Consider the following 17,896-nt stretch of genomic DNA (forward strand, 5'->3'; position numbering starts at 1 on the left):
AGGTTTCTAGCTTCTTAAAGTCTAAACTGCTACTGAGAATCTATTTTTGAAGGCTTAAATAAAACACCCAAGAAGGTCACAGTGGCAATAAAGTTCTGGTTCTGGACAACAACCCTGTAAATTTTATAGATCTGTTTAGTGTTCAGACTGCAATAGTTCTGAGAAGTCAGAACATGTTTGAAAAAGCCTTTGTACAGATGCATATAATTGAATGTCGCATAACTCTTCAGTGACACTTGATAAACCTTGTCCTTCATCCTACTCTTGGAAGGGTCCATCTTTGTTGCCATATGACAGCTACCTTTGGACCATGGATTAGTTAGTCTTCAGAATGTTTTGTTAACATTACAGGTAGGGAAAGTGATGCCCAAGAACAAGTGATTAAGTAATGTTGCCTGTGTGTGTCAGAGCCAGAATTAGAGCTGGCTGGGAACATCTGGTGCTTATCTCCAGTGCTGAGTACCAAATAGCTTTGCTTTAAATCTGTGAATGCCTTAGGATTGCCTCAGCTCCATTGCTCTAGTTGTATCTTGCTGTATTGAGTTTGCATGGCAAGGTTTTAGTAGTGGGGATGTACAGGTGTGGCTTTTGTGAGAAGCTACTAGAATTTTCCCCCCGCCTGACAGAACCAATGCCAGACAGCTCCAAGATGGAGTTGCTGCTGGCCAAGGCTGAGCCATTCAGCAAATGGTAGTGCTTCTGGATAACATATTAAGAAGGGGTTGGGGGTAACTGTACAATAGCAACTTCAGCTGGAGAAGGGAGTGAAAATATGAGAAACAGCCCTACAGACATGAAGATCAGTGAAGGAAGTGCTCCAGGTGTTGGAGCAGAGAAACCACTGCAGCCCATGGGGTGGCCCATGGTGAAGCAGGCTGTCTCCCTGTAGCCCATGGAGGTCCACGGTGGAGCAGGGGGATGCTCAAAGGAGGTTGTTACCTTGGGGGAAGCCTGTGCTGGAGCAGAAACCTGGCAGGACCTGTGACCCCATGGAGAGAGGAGCCCACGCTGGAGTAGGTTTGCTGGCAGGACTTGTGACCCAGCAGGGACACACACTAGAGCAGTCTGTTCCTGCAGGACTGCACTCTATGAGTGACCTGCACTGGACTCATGGTGGAGTAGTGGAGGATTGCCTCCTGTGGGAGGGACCCCACTCTGGAGCTGGGGAAGAATGTGAGGAGTTCTCCCCTGGGGAGGAAGGAGCAGCAGAGACAATGTGTGATTCTGTGACCACAACCCCCATTCACTGTTCCCCTGCACAGCTGGGATGGGAGGAGGTAGAGAATTTGCAAATAAAATTCAGCCTAGGAAGAAGGGAAAGATGGGTGGAAGGTGATTTTAAGATGCAGTTTTATTTCTCATTATCCTACTTTGATTTGATTTATAATAAACTAATTTCTCCAAGTCAAGTCCATTTTGCCCTTGACAATAATTGCTGAGTGATCTCTCCCTGTCCTTATCTCGATCCACAAGCCTTTGGTTATATATTCTCTCCCCTGTCTAGCTGAAGAGAGGCATGGTGGAGTCCAGCTGGGGTCAACCCACCGCATTTGCTACAAGTTTTGCTTAAAGAAAATGCACTTTAGAGGCTTTGTAGATAAACTATGCCAGAAATATGGTAATGCACTTTTTAAAATTAGACAACCTCCAGTCAGTTACACAAAATGCTGTTTTCCCATTTTGTTTCTTTTTTCTCCACCGTAGCCCTCACACTGTATTTTACTTTATGCCATTAACAATCTACTTGGAGGACCAAATAACTAATTTTTTAAGATTAATCCCATGTTCTTTCTTACAAGATAACCATTCTGAACTAACTCATTGACATCCCAGGTGTGTCTAATGGACGTTATGAACTCTAGCCCCCATCAAGTTAAGAGACACAAGTATTCTTTCTTCTTGCTCCTCCCAGCTCCAATGAGGAAGGTTCAATGATAAAGAAAACGTGTACATGAAATAGTTATTACATGCATTTGCTTTTCTCCTCTTCTGGGAGCAATTATGAACTGTTTGAAAAGGGCTGTCCTTGAATGCAGTATTTCTGGCATATTACTAACTGTACCAGTGTAGCAGGCCACCCTGCTGTGTTAAACTCCAAGTTATTAACTATTTTCAGATTTTTTCTAAATAATGTTGGGAACCCAACCACTATTGGTCAATATATCTTAGAGTATGCCTCATGGATATTTACTGTGCAGCTCAATTTATGTAGTACCAAAAAAGACAAAACTTGGCAACTATGTCAAGAAAAAAAGAAACTGTACATATTTTTATTTGCTTTGAATTTTTATAAATCATGAGTGCAGTGCTATGGATCATTTTTATGGAAATTTGTCAGATTTCCTCGGAGATTCATTATGATTATGAATTATGAGAAAATGAAAGATTTTACATAGTAGTTTTGACTATTAGGTAATTTTCTTTTTTGTTAGAACTAAAGGAATATTGTTTGCTGGGGAGATATGTACCCATTCACATTATCTGAGGGACTCAGAATTTAGAGCCTTTCAGTTGCAGTGGAGTCTGAGATAGATGGGATCAAGAGGCAGGCTGGAATTCCTAAGCATTAGTTTTTGTGCTGCTTCTTAGAAACTGTATACTTTTCCCCCTTCTCCACATAGTGTTTTCATTCACTGTACAGCTGTCATTGGCCCTGCAACTCTCCAGCCAGGAACATCTCTCTCTGAGGTCATCAAGATTTTTCTGCTATGGAGCTATGTGGAAATAAAGGCAAAATTTTTGGAAGAACAAGTTTGGGCATTCCTGGGCATGACTTTGATTGTGTAAGTTGATCTAGAAAACCTGGAGCTTCTGGCATCTCCTTGAGACTTGAGCCAGTGAAGGGAAAACCTTCACCAGAATGAGTGTTGCTTTGGAGTAGATTAAGAAAGTTTGCAGTGGGAGGTGTGAGAGAATCCTGCTGATTTAGAACTGGAATGCGATAGAGAGCTTCTGTTATTTGGAATGGAATATACTTTCCTGACACGTTTGTCTTGTTGCGGTGATGTCTATAACGGTGATAATGGAAATGGGGAGGGTGATGTGGTCCATGATGGGGAGGAGGAGGATGGTGGTAATGTGGTCCATGATGGGGGGGAGGACAGTGTGGTCCATGAGGAGGGGGAGGACAGTGTGGTCCATGATGGGGAGGAGGATGGTGGTGATGTGGTCCGTGAGGAGGGGGAGGACAGTGTGGTCCATGATGAGGAGGAGGATGGTGGTGATGTGGTCCATGAGGAGGGGGAGGACAGTGTGGTCCATGATGGGGACCAGGAGGAGGAGGATGTGGTGCATCGTCAGGAGGAGGAGCAGAAGGGGAATGTCGTGATTCTTCTTGGGGAGGAGGATGTGGTCCATCATGGTGAGGAGGAGGGGGATGATGTGGTCCACCATGGGGAGGAGGTGGAGGACAGTGGTGTGGAGGGTGAAGCTGGTGATGTGATCCATCATGGGGGGGGAGGAGGAGCAGGTTCTTCATGGCTGTCTTGATGTTCTTCATTGAAACTATGGTCATGCTCAGGGTCTTCAGATCTGGGCTGAGAAGAGGGTGGACATCCATGCCTGTGATGATGTCTGTGATGATGTCTGTGACCAAAATGATGATGGGGATGTCTGTGCGGTTGTCCCAGAGCTGAATATCTGCATCTCTTCCCATAGCCATGCTTCTGTTTGTAAGAGCACCAGGGGAGGAAGTATTAAGATGTTAATAGGACAGAAGAAAGCAGGGAGAAAGAGATAGAAGTGAGAGGTAGTAGGTTTGCATTTATGGATCTGGTGATCTGTCAAAAAAAAAAAAAAACCACAAAAAAACCCCACAAAACCCCCAAACCAAACTCTGCATTTTTTCAGGATAGAAGGAGTAGATGATAAAACGCTAAATTAGTGAAAATTGTCTGGAAATACTACATCATAACCAAATGAAATGAGCAAAATGAGCAAAATTTGTGATGTATCAAAACAAAATAAACCCCACACTGGAGTAGCTGTCATAATATAAACTGGAGTGCCAAGTATAGTAAAGAGCATCTCCCCTCCTCTTGCTTTCTAAAACTCCTCTGAACTTGTTTGCCAATCTCTATTCACTTTAACGGTTGGACTGGGAGGAGACACCCTTAGAGGGAGTAGTAGGGATAGCTCAGTTCTAATTCATTCACTGATTGACCTAGCAGTCAAAAGCCAGCCTGTTCTGACATGCTACATCATACCCAGGCAATAATAAAGGGACATAAACTCATTCCAATCATCTGTCAGTCTGGACTAACAGATGATTATGTAGCCTGCATGAGGATATAACCAGAGACATTTCAGTAAGTGAATACATACCCAGGAATGGTAGATTTCACAGCTTATATCTGTTCCATCAGGTTCATCTGAACCGCTGATAATTCTTGCCTTGCAGAATCCCACATGCTAAGCAAAAGAAAAAGTCAAAAAACAATGCACATCTGTGTTCTTGTGATGGAGTTAATAGAAGCTACTGGAAATTTAACATTTTGAAAGTTAGGCTAGTTCCTTTAATACCTAAGTGTGTTTATGTAACTTGCCTAGATCCTTAACTTTCTAACCAGTGATACTTGTCAATGATTAATCATGATTAAAATATATGCCATTTTTTAGTATGCTTTACTGTGAAGACCACTTTGCCGTGGGCATGTAGAGGGCTACTACACTTCAACTTACTTCTCTTTTGATGTCTGTAAGTAATTGGTCGACTACTGATGTCTCCAAAATGAGTACCCCATGGGTGACTGATCTTTTTTTTTTTTTTACTTTTTTTTCTGGCTTTGCTTGTCAAATATCTGCTCAGACTGGCTACTCAGAAGTTTTGCTCCAAGTCCTCAAAACCAGACACTGCATAGCTATCCTGCTCCAGACAAAGCTCAAGGTAGAGCTTTCATCTGTATGTATTTTTGAGAAGTAATTTTTCATAATCTTTTAGCATCACTTCCCTTAGCATTCTGTTTGCTGTGACTTTCACTTGCTGTCCAGTCATTGTGTGTTGGAATTGCTGATGTGAAAGTGCACAGAACTCAGGTAAAGTGTTCTGTGTATGTTCTCTATGTTCTCTATAGTGGGTGCTTTGTCTTGGTATATATTTGGGCCATTAGTAGCCTGTTGTGATCAATGATTATAAATGTTAACAGCAGTTTACACATATACACCAGTGGTGGCAGCATTGAGAACAGAATTCAAAAACTTTGGCTGGCTGGCTGGCTTGTCCTTCATTCTAATGAACTTCTGCCTCTGCTATCTGTCCATTAACAACCCTTCCCAGTCGTCTGGAATATAAATAGCCACAGCAGAAAATGGATGTAGATAAAATAAAAATTCTACATGTTTTATTTTTCCATATTTTATTTGATTCCTTCAATTTAATTTCTGAAATTTATTCTGAAATTAGGACTTTGCCTAGTTATTTCTTTGGTGTAGACTATTATTGCAAAGGGAAGGTGGGTAAGGAAAGTACTTTGATAGTAATTTGCAGGCAAGCCTGAATTATTCCACTATCCATTCCTCTGCAGCAGAGGGAAAAAAAAAGTAACCCTAGGCTCAATGGGATGACAACATATGCATTTTTTCCAAGATCTATGGTTTGTGTTAGTCTAAAAGTTTGTATGAATTATTTACTAGGGAATGGCCACAATTCAAATATGAAAGCCAGATATAGACTGAGGCCTGATATAAGCCTCTAGGCCTGTAATATACCAGACTCCAGTTACATTTAAATTTGAGAATCCAAACTCATTCCTTATAGAATAAAAAGGAGCAGCTGTAAAATTAGGATCTGGATATGGACATGCTGGATTTTTAATTTTGAGTTGGGGTACATGCTTATAAGAAATACTTGGAAATATTGTGGGAAGATCTTCCTGGTGCCACTCATTTTATCAGTTTTCATTCTAAGACTACTTACAGTGTGCCAGTCATCAAGAAAATCACATTCCAATGCCTGATCAGCTTGTCGTGCAGATTTGGAACAGTTGGTTTCTTTTATAGAAAATCCTAAAATGTGACCTTCACGGGAGCCAATCTGAAACCAAGAGGTCAAACAAGAAGTGGTAACTAGGTGTATTTAAAATTCTGTTGTTTTAAAAGCAACCATACTTCATATCATTGTCAAAATACCATCTACCTCATGCTTTGATTACCTGTGCTGTTCAAATGTTGATAGATATACTGTAAGGAAAATAGATTATATATTGCATACCTTACTTTCTGCACACCTTTATGAGTTCCAGGAATGGTTGCTTTATTTCTTTGTCTGGTATGTGTATGTATTAAGACCTGTTACTTTTACAGTGTGTATTTTTAGAAAGTAGCATCCTTAGATTCTTCTCCCCAGATTGAACTGCTGCTCCTCTGAAAGTATAGAGACGTATGAGATGACAGCCACCGCTTTCCAGTGATGGGAATGCATAGTACTACAGTACTGATGTTATTTTGAGATAAAATTTTGCCAGTTACAGTGAGATCGTTGCTTTCTCTGTTGTCAGTGGCATTATTCATAGAGAAGGCATTGTTCCATAAGGACACAAGAGAAAGCCTTTGTGATCCTCCTAAAATCCATAAAAAGGTGCTTCATTTTAATTTCCAACTGTAGTAGTAGTTTATTTTAAGTCTGTGTGAAAGACGTCCATAGCATATGTGTGCACACAAGTTTCATTAGCTTAACTAAATCAGTTAAAAGTGGATGCACATACTTTATGGTATATGTTTTCATAATTAATATTTTCTAAGTGTTATGGAGTCTGGAAATCCACTGGTGCAATCTAAATTGTCACTGCAACTGAAGGCAGCAAAATGTGACGGCAAAGTCTTTAGGGAGAAATCTATGAATCAGGCAATCTGAAAACAGCCACTTGCTAGATGGGAGAAGGGATACACTGCACGGGACTGTAGTGTAGAACACTGTAGTATTTCTGAGCAATATTAAAAGCTGCAGGAAGGTGGGGTTGCTATAATTTTGGCAGTTTCCACAATCAACATGTATTATGGAAAGGGTCATGAGACCTCACTACTGAGCTGTCCTGAGCTGACGTGTTGGCAGATGATCCTGTGCTGTTTGAGTGAAGGTCTCCATTATCTAGCAACAAGAAATTGTGGTGATGTGAGAGTTATACTTCAAATCACCCAAAGGATAAGTCTTCATGGCGACATCACTCAAAGATGGAGGAGTTGTTTTACTAGAGCCAGCAGTTCTTCAAGAGGTACAGCACAGATGCATACCTCCTGTCATTCAGAGCTCTTGGAGTGCTGCTTTGCTCTGCAGCAGAGATTCAAAATGCTAAATATGCTAAGAGTAGAAGATTATCTGGTTTTGATTGACAGAATGCGTGACTGTGATAATACTATGACTGTACATCTTGAAGAACTCTATTCAGTAATAAATACATTCTTGTATGTTACGGTATGATAGGTAAATAGGCATTCAAAATAAAAACAGGTACACAAAGAAGGCTCTGACATTTTGGTTGCCATCTCACTGCCATAGTTTTTAGCAGGTGAACTCCTTTTGCTTTCACATGCCTAAATTAAAGTTAATAGCAAGTCTTTGTAGAAATAGGACCTTAAGTTGTAAGCAGATGTTTATGCTGAATGGTGACAAGCAATAGTTCTGATCCTAGAAAGTTTTGAGTTCTGGTCCCATGGCTTTGAGCTCCTCACAAAATTTTTTCATTTATAATTAATTTTAGGGCAAAATGCCACTTACCATCTTTAAAATCTTTTCAACTTTGTCCACGCCAAAGTAGTTTGTGTGGTTACCCTCATTGTTGAATTTCTCCAGGGCCTTCGCAGCAATATTTTTATGTTGCTCAGTGACTTCCAAGATTTCAACTTTCACAGGACAATCTTTGCACTCTAATAAATCTGGCGGAACTGTGAAAACAGAGAATTTACTAATATTGCAATGGATATTAATACTCTCGGGGGTGTGCATATGCCTTTAATGTGAACTCATAATGAGAAGCTGAAATGCAAACATTTCCTTGGAAGTATAATACCTATGCCTCACTCCTTAAACATGGGTTTGTCCTATAATGTGGGAAAAATACAAACTTGTGGAAATTAATCTTCTCATAAATCTTTTAGCTCCACTTTAGAATCTTATCACCCCAAATGGGCATCCTTTCTAAGTTTAGGTTTGTCCTGATACTCATTATCATGCTATGGTGGACTGGAATGATGACATCATCTGACATTAATAAAGTCTGCTTTAGAAGAGTAGGGTAACCTTAATTCTATTACTAATTCTTAACATTCCATTTGAATTATCAAAAATATAAATGAATTGCAAGCAGATGAATGAATCTGCTATATGGTTACCACATACTAGTAATGCACAGACTTGTAATTTGGTACTAGGGCTGGTTTGAGGCATGCATTGGCTTACAACAGTAATTATTTTACCTGGACTTAATGTACAATTGAATCCATATAGTTGAGGTTTCTCCAGCAGATGGTTTGTATGCATGATAATCTTACACTGGCCAAAGTCCTGAGAAGAAAAAAGGATATGTGATTATGATGTTATTTTCTCCAAATTTTTTTGGATGTAGGTGATCATAAAAATTATGCCTCCTTTTAATGTACAGTACTTCTAAGAATAATAGATGTGGTCATTAATGGAATGTTTTATCTGGTACCTCCCAAAATTTCTGGTCAGATAAGATGGGGTGTCCCTCTACAGGAGCCTTTATTTTAATTCTCAGTTTGCATGACTGATTAGACAATGAAAAACTAAACCAGCCTTCTCAGTCATTCTAATACTTACAGTAATATAATACTAGCTAACAGGGGATGTTAGGATGACAGAGATACTCAAGGTTACATAAATCTCTATCAAAAAATGGATGGACCTTTTCTTCCATTCCTTTTCCTCAACTTAATAAAAAGAATAAATTGCTCTTCTAACTTCATTCCTCTCTTCTCTTCTCCTCTCTTCTTCTCTCCTCTGCTCTCCTCTCTCTATTCTCTTCATGTCCTTCCTGTTTTGTCTTATGTGGTAGTTACCACCCTATTTAGATAAACTTCTGGATTGGATGAGAACTACTCATCCCAGACTGCTTCAGTGGACTGCAACAATAAAGGACAGGTATTGCTACATATCGTATGTTTAATGACACTACCAGTATTTCATATTGTCATACAACAAATGCTATGACTGGAAATTGACAAAATGTAACACTGCTATTTCTGGCTAGTATACTAGGAATATGCTTAAAAAATAATTTCTAATGCACTTTAGTTATCAGCAAATTACTATTTAAACATCAGTTCTGCTACCAGCAGTGGAATCCTGAGTATATCTTCTCTGAGACATCTAAATAAACCTGCACTTATTTGAGGAATCAGCCCTTTTCCAAACCTTTAGCTTATGTTCAACAAGTCTAGAATTCAATAGTTTTTATTTTATAGTGAGCCATATTAAAGCTTAGTCTTCAAGATTTTGTGACATAGAAATTTCTGGGCAGTCAGTTGAAGATCAAGTTAATGCATTATTGACATATGACTCTGCCTGGGTGCCATTACTTACCATGAAATATGTGTCACTGTATTCACAGGATGCCCAGTGTCTTCTGGATAATACAGGGCATTCAGTTTCCAGCACATCCAAAATTAAGTAGAGGTAAGATGAATTTCCCTGAAAGAGGGAAAAAAGAGTTTGTATATAAGAAGTTTGGTCTGAAAGAAACTTCTTTGAAGCAGGTATGTAGCTTCCCCAGTTCTCTATTAAGGTTTTTCTGAGCTGACAAGCCTAGAGAGGGTTTAGGCTGGAAGGGAGCTTCAGAGATCATCTTGTCCAGCCACTTGCTCACGGCAAAGCTAGCTCCAAAGTTAGATTCAGATGAGTTTGGTGTATCACCAAGACAGATGTTCCACAACCTCTCTAAGTCATTCCAGTTTCCATGGAAAAACAACCACTCTCTCCATGCTTTATTTTTTGGCCTTACATCTAGTGAGAATTTCCCCTACTGCAACTTAACAACTGTTATCTTTTTGTTGAGAACCTGTGAGAAGAGTGTGTTGTTATCCTGTCATCCATCAAGTAGGGAAAATGCCAGTGTTAAAAAGCTGCCATTATGTCTTTCTGATTTTCACATAGAGCATATTATTCTATTAGGAAATCAGTTGCCTGGGCAGACAATTCTATAGCTACATCCATCTCAAATGACTTTTGTGATCAGATGCTCTTTCAGAACTTTGCCTCATGTTCAAGTTTTTCAAGGAGCAGTGCAACAAAGCTGACTATTGTTTATAATGTAAAAGTGTCCTGGTTTTGACTGGGATGGAGTTATTTTTCTTCCTAGTAGGTGGTACAGTTCTGTGTTTTGGCTTTACTGTGAGAATAAGGTTAGTAACACACCTATGTTTTAGTTGTTGATAAGTAGTGCTTACCCTGATCAAGAACTTTGCAGTCTTTCATGTTCTGTCATTGAGGAGATGCACATGAAGCTGGGAGGGAGCAGAGACAGGATACCTGACCCAAACTTGCCAAAGGGATATTCCGTACCATAGATCATTATGCTCAGTGTAGAAACTAGGCCAGTTGGCTGGGAGCCACTGATCACTATTTGGGGACTGGCTGGGCATCAGTCAACAGGTGGTGAATGATTGTATTGTGCATCACTTGTGTTTCCAGATTTCTAAATTTTATTACTCCTTTTCTCTTTTTCCTATTATTATTGTTGTTGTTATTATTACTATTTACTTTTTTTTTCAATTATTAAACTGTTCTTTTCCTACCCCACGGGTTTTACCTTTTTCCAATTCTCCTCGGAACCCCCTTGGAATCACCCAGGGGTGGGGAATGAGCAAGTGGTTTCATGGTATTTAGTTGCTCTCTGGGATTAAACCATGACAGTCCTTTTTGGCAGCCAACATGGGACATGAAGTATTGAGATTACAACAGGTCTTGCCAAAGAGTGTTAAATTTGTTATAAACATTCATTGATCACAAAAAGTGTTTGTTCGTTCACCCTTTAATAGCCCCACATATGGCCAATGTGACAGTCTAATGGAAAGCTGAGACTAGCAGTAGACTATCATAGCCTGAATGAAGCCACACTGCTGCTGAGTGCTTCCATACCAGACATTCTAGATCTGAGAAGGTACAGAGACCTTACAGGGAGAATTCTTCAGCAGTAGGATAGACAGAAGGGTCTTTGCTGTTCCTGTAGGCTCTGTATGATAGCTGAAGCTGTGACCCTGGATCTCAAAGATAACAGAATTTATTAAAGGTATAAAGCAGACCATAAGCATGGTAGTCTAGTGGTTATACCATTCACCTGGAAATGTGAATCATCAGCTCTGATCCCTATTCCAAATGACGGTTCTATGGTTTGTGACTGATTAAAATGTAGAAACACTGAGATTTTTCTTTTTAGAAATAACTATGGTTCTACTCATCCATCCCATGAATTTTGCATGTCTTAGTATCCAGTGACTCCCCTTCACAAGGGTGGCACACACATTAGTTGCATGGCAGCAGCATTCTTCAAGAATGGGAGATTTGAGGCCTTAATCTCTTAATGCTGAAGATTAAGAAGGCTGATTGCTCCCTAGATGAGTTCTTTAACTACCTGGCTATTGTGTAAAACCCAATAGCATCACTTGCCACATCCTTGGAATCTGGGCTTTGGGTCACTTCCTGACCTTTACTTGTCCTAACATGCAGTCTTAAGCATCTCCATCAAACACTGCTTGTTTTTTCAGTTGACATACTGAGATGTGCAGTGCACTTCTTAAACAGCAGCTGTGTGCCTGGATTCTAGTTTCATAGGCAAGCAGATAAAAGGTAGTCAGGTGTGTTAGTATATCCTCATGTCCTTGGTCTCTTTTATCTAATAGTTCAGGGTACAGGTATGAGGTCTTGGAACTAGAGGGCCAGGTAAATGGAGATGGAAAGGTACATCTATCTAGTGAGTCACCTAGGGCTTGTCACTCACCCCCATGTCTTAGAACTTCCCCAACCAAGAAGAAGAGTAATTGTGGTGGGTGACTCCCTTCTGAGAGGAACAGAAGGGCCCATTTGTCAACCGGATCCATCCCACAGGGAAGTCTGCTGCCTACCTGGGGCTCGTATTAGAGATGTTAAAAAGAAACTCTCTGATCTGGTGCAGCCCTCTGACTACTATCCACTGCTGGTTTTTCAGGTTGTCAGTGATGAAATTATTATAAGGAGGGCAAGGGCAATGAAGAGAGACTTCAGGGTCCTGGGATGGCTGGTTAAAGGGTCTGGAGCGCAAGTGGTGTTTGCCTCTGTACCTGTTACAAGCAAGGGTGAAGAGATAAATAGGAAGATTCTGCAGATTAATGTATGGCTACGTGACTGGTGCAGGGTTTTGGATTTTTCAATCATGGGCTGCTGTATGAGACACCTGGTTTGCTGGTGGCAGGTGGGATACACCAGTCCCAGAGGGGGAAAAGGGTTTTGGGGCAGGGGTTAGCAGGGCTTATTGACAGGGCTTTAAACTAGATATGAAGGGGGGAGGGGATTTAACTGAGACTGTTAGGGACAAGCCCAAGAGAAACATGCTAGGGCTTGAAGGATGGAGGACTAGGGAGGACTATCAATCTATTGTTTAATTTGTGGGAAAGGATAGTTTAGACCCTGTCCCGCAGGTGAAAAAGGGTACTAGGACAAGAGTTAGCAGAGCTCACTCACAGAGCTTCAGGTTAGATTCAAAGTACGAGGGGGTCGTAGCTGAACTAGTGAGGCATTGTTCTACTATTAATGAAGACCAAAAGGCCTCCCACGTCCCAGGGGTGACATCGGCGTGCTCTGCTCGCTCCCTGAAATGCCTGTACACCAATGCACGCAGCATGGGGAATAAACAGGACGAGTTATAAGTCTGTGCGTGGTCTAAAGGTTATGACCTAGTGGCAATTACAGAGACATGGTGGGACAGCTCACATGACTGGAATGTGCTCATGGATGGCTATGTCCTTTTTAGGAAAGATAGGTCAGCAAAGCGAGGTGGTGGAGTTGTTCTTTATGTGAGAGAGCGACTAGAATGTATTGAGTTCTGTCCAGGGGCAGATGAGGAGAAAATGGAATGTCTGTGGGTACGAATTAAGGGACAGGCTGGTACGGGTGATACAGCTGTGGGAGTCTATTATAGACCTCCTGATCAGGACGAAGGAGTAGATGAGGCTTTCTACAGGCAACTGGAAGTAGCCTCGCGACTACATGCCTTAGTCCTCATGGGGGATTTTAACTACCCCGATATTTGCTGGAAGACACACACAGCCAATCATTCACAGTCTAGGAGGTTCCTCCAGTGCATTGACGATAACTTCTTAATGCAAATGGTGGACAAACCAACTAGGAGAGGAGCGCTACTAGATTTAGTACTCACCAACAAGGAGGGTTTGGTTGAAGTGGTGATGGTCAATGGCAACCTTGGCTGCAGTGACCATGAGATGGTGGAGTTTAGGATCCTGTGTGGGAGGAATAGAATACCTAGCAAGGCCACAGTTCTGGATTTCTGAAGGGCCAACTTTGGCCTGTTCAATCAACTGCTAAGGGAAGTCTCATGGGAAAGGGTACTAGGCGGTAAAGGGGCTCATGATAGTTAGTCAGCATTCAAGGACCACTTCTTCCAAGCTCAGGATCAGAGCATCCCAATGAGTAGGAAATCAAGTAAGGGATCTAGGAGACCAGCGTGGTTAAACAAGGAGCTGCTGCGCAAACTCAAGTGGAAAAGGAGAATCTATGGATTATGGGAAGGAGGGGCTGGCCACTTGGGAGGAATATAGGACAGTTGTTAGAGGATGTAGGGAGGCAATTAGGACAGCTAAGGCCTCCTTGGAAATTAATCTTGCTAGTCGGATTAAGGACAATAGAAAGGGCTTCTTCAAATACATAGCAAATAAAACTAACACAAGAGGCTATATAGGCCCACTGTTGAATGAGGTGGGTGCCCTGGAGACAGAGGATACAAAGAAGGCAGAAGTGCTGAACGCTTTCTTTGCCTCTGTCTTTACTCCTGCAGACTCTCCCCAGGGGCCCCAGATTCCTATAGCCCCAGAAGGAGTCAGGACAAAGGAGGAGTTTGCTTTGGTAGATAAGGATTGGGTTAGGGATCAGCTATGCAATCTGGACATCTATAAATCAATGGGTCCGGATGGAATGCATCCACGGGTGCTGAGGGAGCTGGCGGAGGTCATTGCTAGGCCACTCTCCATAATCTTTGGTAAATCGTGGGAAACGGGAGAGGTGCCTGAGGATTGGAAGATGGCAAATGTCACACCAGTCTGTAAGAAAGGCAAGGAGGAGGACCTGGGTAATTATAGACCGGTCATCCTTACCTCCGTCCCTGGAAAGGTGATGGAACAACTTATTCTTGATTCCATCTCTAGGCATATCAAGGATGAGGGGGTTTATTAAGAACAGCCAACATGGTTTTATGAAGGGGAAGTCATGTTTGACCAACCTTATAGCCTTCTATGAGGAAGTGACTAGGTGGAGGGATGATGGTAGAGCGGTAGATGTGTTTTTTCTTGATTTCAGTAAGGCATTTGATACTGTCTCCCACAGCATTCTCATAGATAAGCTAAGAAAGTGTGGGCTTGACGATCAGGTAGTGAGGTGGGTCAAGCACTGGTTGAAAGGAAGAAGGCAGAGAGTTGTGGTCAATGGCACAGAATCCAGCTGGAGGTCTGTGACTAGTGGAGTCCCTCAGGGGTCAGTGCTGGGAGCAGTGCTGTTTAATATTTTCATCAATGACCTGGATGAGGGAACTGAGTGTACCCTCAGCAAGTTCGCTGATGACACTAAACTGGGAGGAGTGGCTGACACACCAGAAGGCTGTGTTGCCATTCAGCGAGACCTGGACAGGCTGGAGAGTTGGGCAGGGAGAAACTTGATGAAATTCAACAAGAGCAAGTGTAGAGTCTTGCATCTGGGGAAGAGCAACCCCATGTACCAGTACAGGTTGGGGGTTGACCTGCTGGAAAGGAGTGAAGGGGAAACGGACCTGGGGGTCCTGGTGAATAGGAGGATGACCATGAGCCAGCAATGTGCCCTTGTGGCCAAGAAGGCAAATGGCATCCTAGGGTGCATTAGAAAGGGTGTGGTTAGTAGGGCAAGAGAGGTTCTCCTCCCCCTCTACTCTGCCTTGGTGAGGCCGCATCTGGAATATTGCATCCAGTTCTGGGCCCCTCAGTTCAAGAAGGACAGGGAATTGCTTGAAAGAGTCCAGCGCAGAGCCACAAAGATGATGAAGGGAGTGGAACACCTCCCTTATGAGGAGAGGCGGAGGGAGCTGGGTCCCTTTAGCTTGGAGGAGACTGAGGGGTGACCTCATCAGTGTTTACAAATATGTAAAGGGTGGGTGTCAGGATGATGGAGCTAGGCTTTATTCAGTGATATCCAGTGATAAGACAAGGGGCAATGGGTGTAAACTGGAGCATAGGAGGTTCCACGTTAACATCAGGAAGAACTTTTTTACTGTGAGAGTGACAGAGCACTGGAACAGGTTGCCCAGGGAGGTTGTGGAGATATTCAAGGCCCGCCTGGACAAGTTCCTGTGTGATGTACTCTAGGTTACCCTGCTCTTGCAGGGGGCTTGGACTAGATGAACTTTGAGGTCCCTTCCAACCCTCGGGATTCTGTGATTCTGTGATTTTGTATTCTGTTGCTTTTTCTGCTATTGATTTGCTTTGACATTTAGGCAATCATTGACAAAGGCTTATGTATTCTCTCTAGGAACTAGAAATAGGAAGGAAACAGGAAATGACTGAAGCAGATTCTCTGTCCAGCCCTTCCCCTGTTTTGCAGAGTGGCATTTTCATCTCCCAGAATTAAGATGATAACAAAATGCCATTCTTGATGATAGGTTGATCTAATTAATATTAGACATTCACAGATTAAAGAAACCCTTCAAATAAATTTTGAACACAAAAGAGACATGACAACAGGCAGGACAGAATAATTCCCAGTGTTGTATGAAGCTGTTTGGAGCATCTCTTACAACACCATCTTGTCAGCCAAGAGAATAAGGGCATTCAGCTTTGTTCAAGATCAAGCTTATGTACAATAAACCATGTACAAATGAATACTGAGACAACATAAATCAAAACTGATTCCTTGAATTACATCAACATTCCTCTGTTAAAAGCAATAAACATAAGCTTTCAAAGAGTTGGGTCATTATTTTAAAATACAAGTCTTGTGTAAATCAGTCTTTAAATTGATACTTACTATGTGTAGTTCATGTGCATCAGTAACGCGGAATAACCCAAAAACATAGCCACTTCTGCGATGTCTGTTGACCAAATCCAGGGCCACTCCTGCATCTGTTTCAATGGTATTACAGTCTGCAGGTGTAATTGTTTTGTTTTGGGCATTAGAGCACTGCAGTAATATTAGGAAAAAAGCTGAAGCTAGAAGCAGCATTTTGTTTGTGGCATCAGGTCTCATCTGCCTGTGCTCTAATAAAGTCAGTAGTCTGCTTTTAAATTTAAATCAGAGTAGCCCACCAAAGTTATAAGTGAATGCTAAAAGGGCATGATTTTATATAAATTTGAGTGTTGTGTCAGAGGGCCATTACCTTGACCCTGGATTAACATTTAGAAACATCGAGTAAATGATTACATAGTGATTTAGCAGATTTTGAGGAAAGTAGGCCTTATAATGCCCATCAAAGGGACTATGTTTGTGATTCTTTAGAAGACATTGTGCAGTTGTGTTTTACTATGAAAAATATGTAGCTTCTAACAACGTGCTGCTGAGCCTGAAATTAAGAAAGTCCAGTTTATGTATGCATGTATTAGCAATCTTGGTTTCTGTTTATTGTAAAAACAGTTGAACTGAAAATGTGGTGAAATATTTGTGGTCAAATGATGGCCATATCCATATCCCTGATTTTACAGATCCTTACCTAGCAGAGAAGCAGTGAAAGGGAAACAAGATGATTGCTCATATTTGGAAGGGGATGTAGCTTAAAGTGCATTTGCAAGCTGGTGGTCTGTAGCTGCTATGTGAGTACCTGCTACTCATCCAGCCTGAGAAAATTTAGAACAGATTTTTATCAGCTTTGCATCATTTCAGACCAGTGTACAAAATGAGAGGGACTGGCTTTTAATACTGGCATAATCTAGGCATGACATGAACTGACATAAAGGTGCCTTTGCATTCTCAGTCTGAGCAGTTTTGTGTACTTTTTGGCTGTGTTAGCCTTCATAGACTTCCTTAGAGAATTGATGGAAACTTTTTTAATTAATTAAAATAATTAAGTACATACTAAGATACATCCCTTTCACAGGATACACCAGTATCCACTACTAATCAGAATAGAGATATTGTATCAATGTATTAAAAATATTTATTCAGAATACTTTAAGCCATTCTTAAAAGCCAGTAATTGCTTGTCAGAGAGTGGAATAGAATCACAGAATCATAGAACAGTTAGGAACCTTAAGATTATCTAGTTCCAACCCCCCTGCCATGGGCAGGGACACCTCCCACTAAACCATGCCACCCAAGGCTCTGTCCAGCCTGGCCTTGAACACCGCCAGGGATGGAGCATTCACAGCTTCCCTGGGCAACCCATTCCAGTACCTCACCACCCTAACAGTAAAGAATTTCTTCCTTATATCCAATCTAAACTTCCCCTGTTTAAGTTTGAACCCATTACCCCTTGTCCTGTCACTACAGTCCCTAATGAATAGTCCATCCCTTACGAGGTCTCCATGCAGCCTTCTCTTCTCCAGGCTGAACAGCCCCAACTTTCTCAGCCTGTCTTCACATGGGAGGTGCTCCAGTCCCCTGATCATCCTCATGGATCCTCCTCTGGACTTGTTCCAACAGTTCCATGTCATTTTTATGTTGAGGACACCAGAACTGCACACAATACTCCAAGTGAGGTCTCACAAGAGCAGAGTAGAGGGG

At 41.7% G+C, this 17,896-nt stretch overlaps 1 protein-coding gene across 1 annotated transcript; it reads right to left on the bottom strand.

Annotated features, from left to right (window-relative positions):
- Nucleotides 1-2,692: 2,692 nt before the first annotated feature.
- On the bottom strand, nucleotides 2,693-16,402 carry HRG (histidine rich glycoprotein). The gene is given in 8 exon segments (XM_034063787.1): nucleotides 2,693-3,452; nucleotides 3,454-3,665; nucleotides 4,324-4,410; nucleotides 5,915-6,031; nucleotides 7,712-7,878; nucleotides 8,410-8,497; nucleotides 9,536-9,643; nucleotides 16,208-16,402. Coding segments are annotated over 8 exon segments (1,734 nt in total).
- Between the last annotated feature and the right edge of the window lie 1,494 nt (nucleotides 16,403-17,896).

Source organism: Melopsittacus undulatus, chromosome 6 (assembly GCF_012275295.1).
Source record: "Melopsittacus undulatus isolate bMelUnd1 chromosome 6, bMelUnd1.mat.Z, whole genome shotgun sequence".
Lineage (NCBI taxonomy): Eukaryota > Metazoa > Chordata > Aves > Psittaciformes > Psittaculidae > Melopsittacus > Melopsittacus undulatus.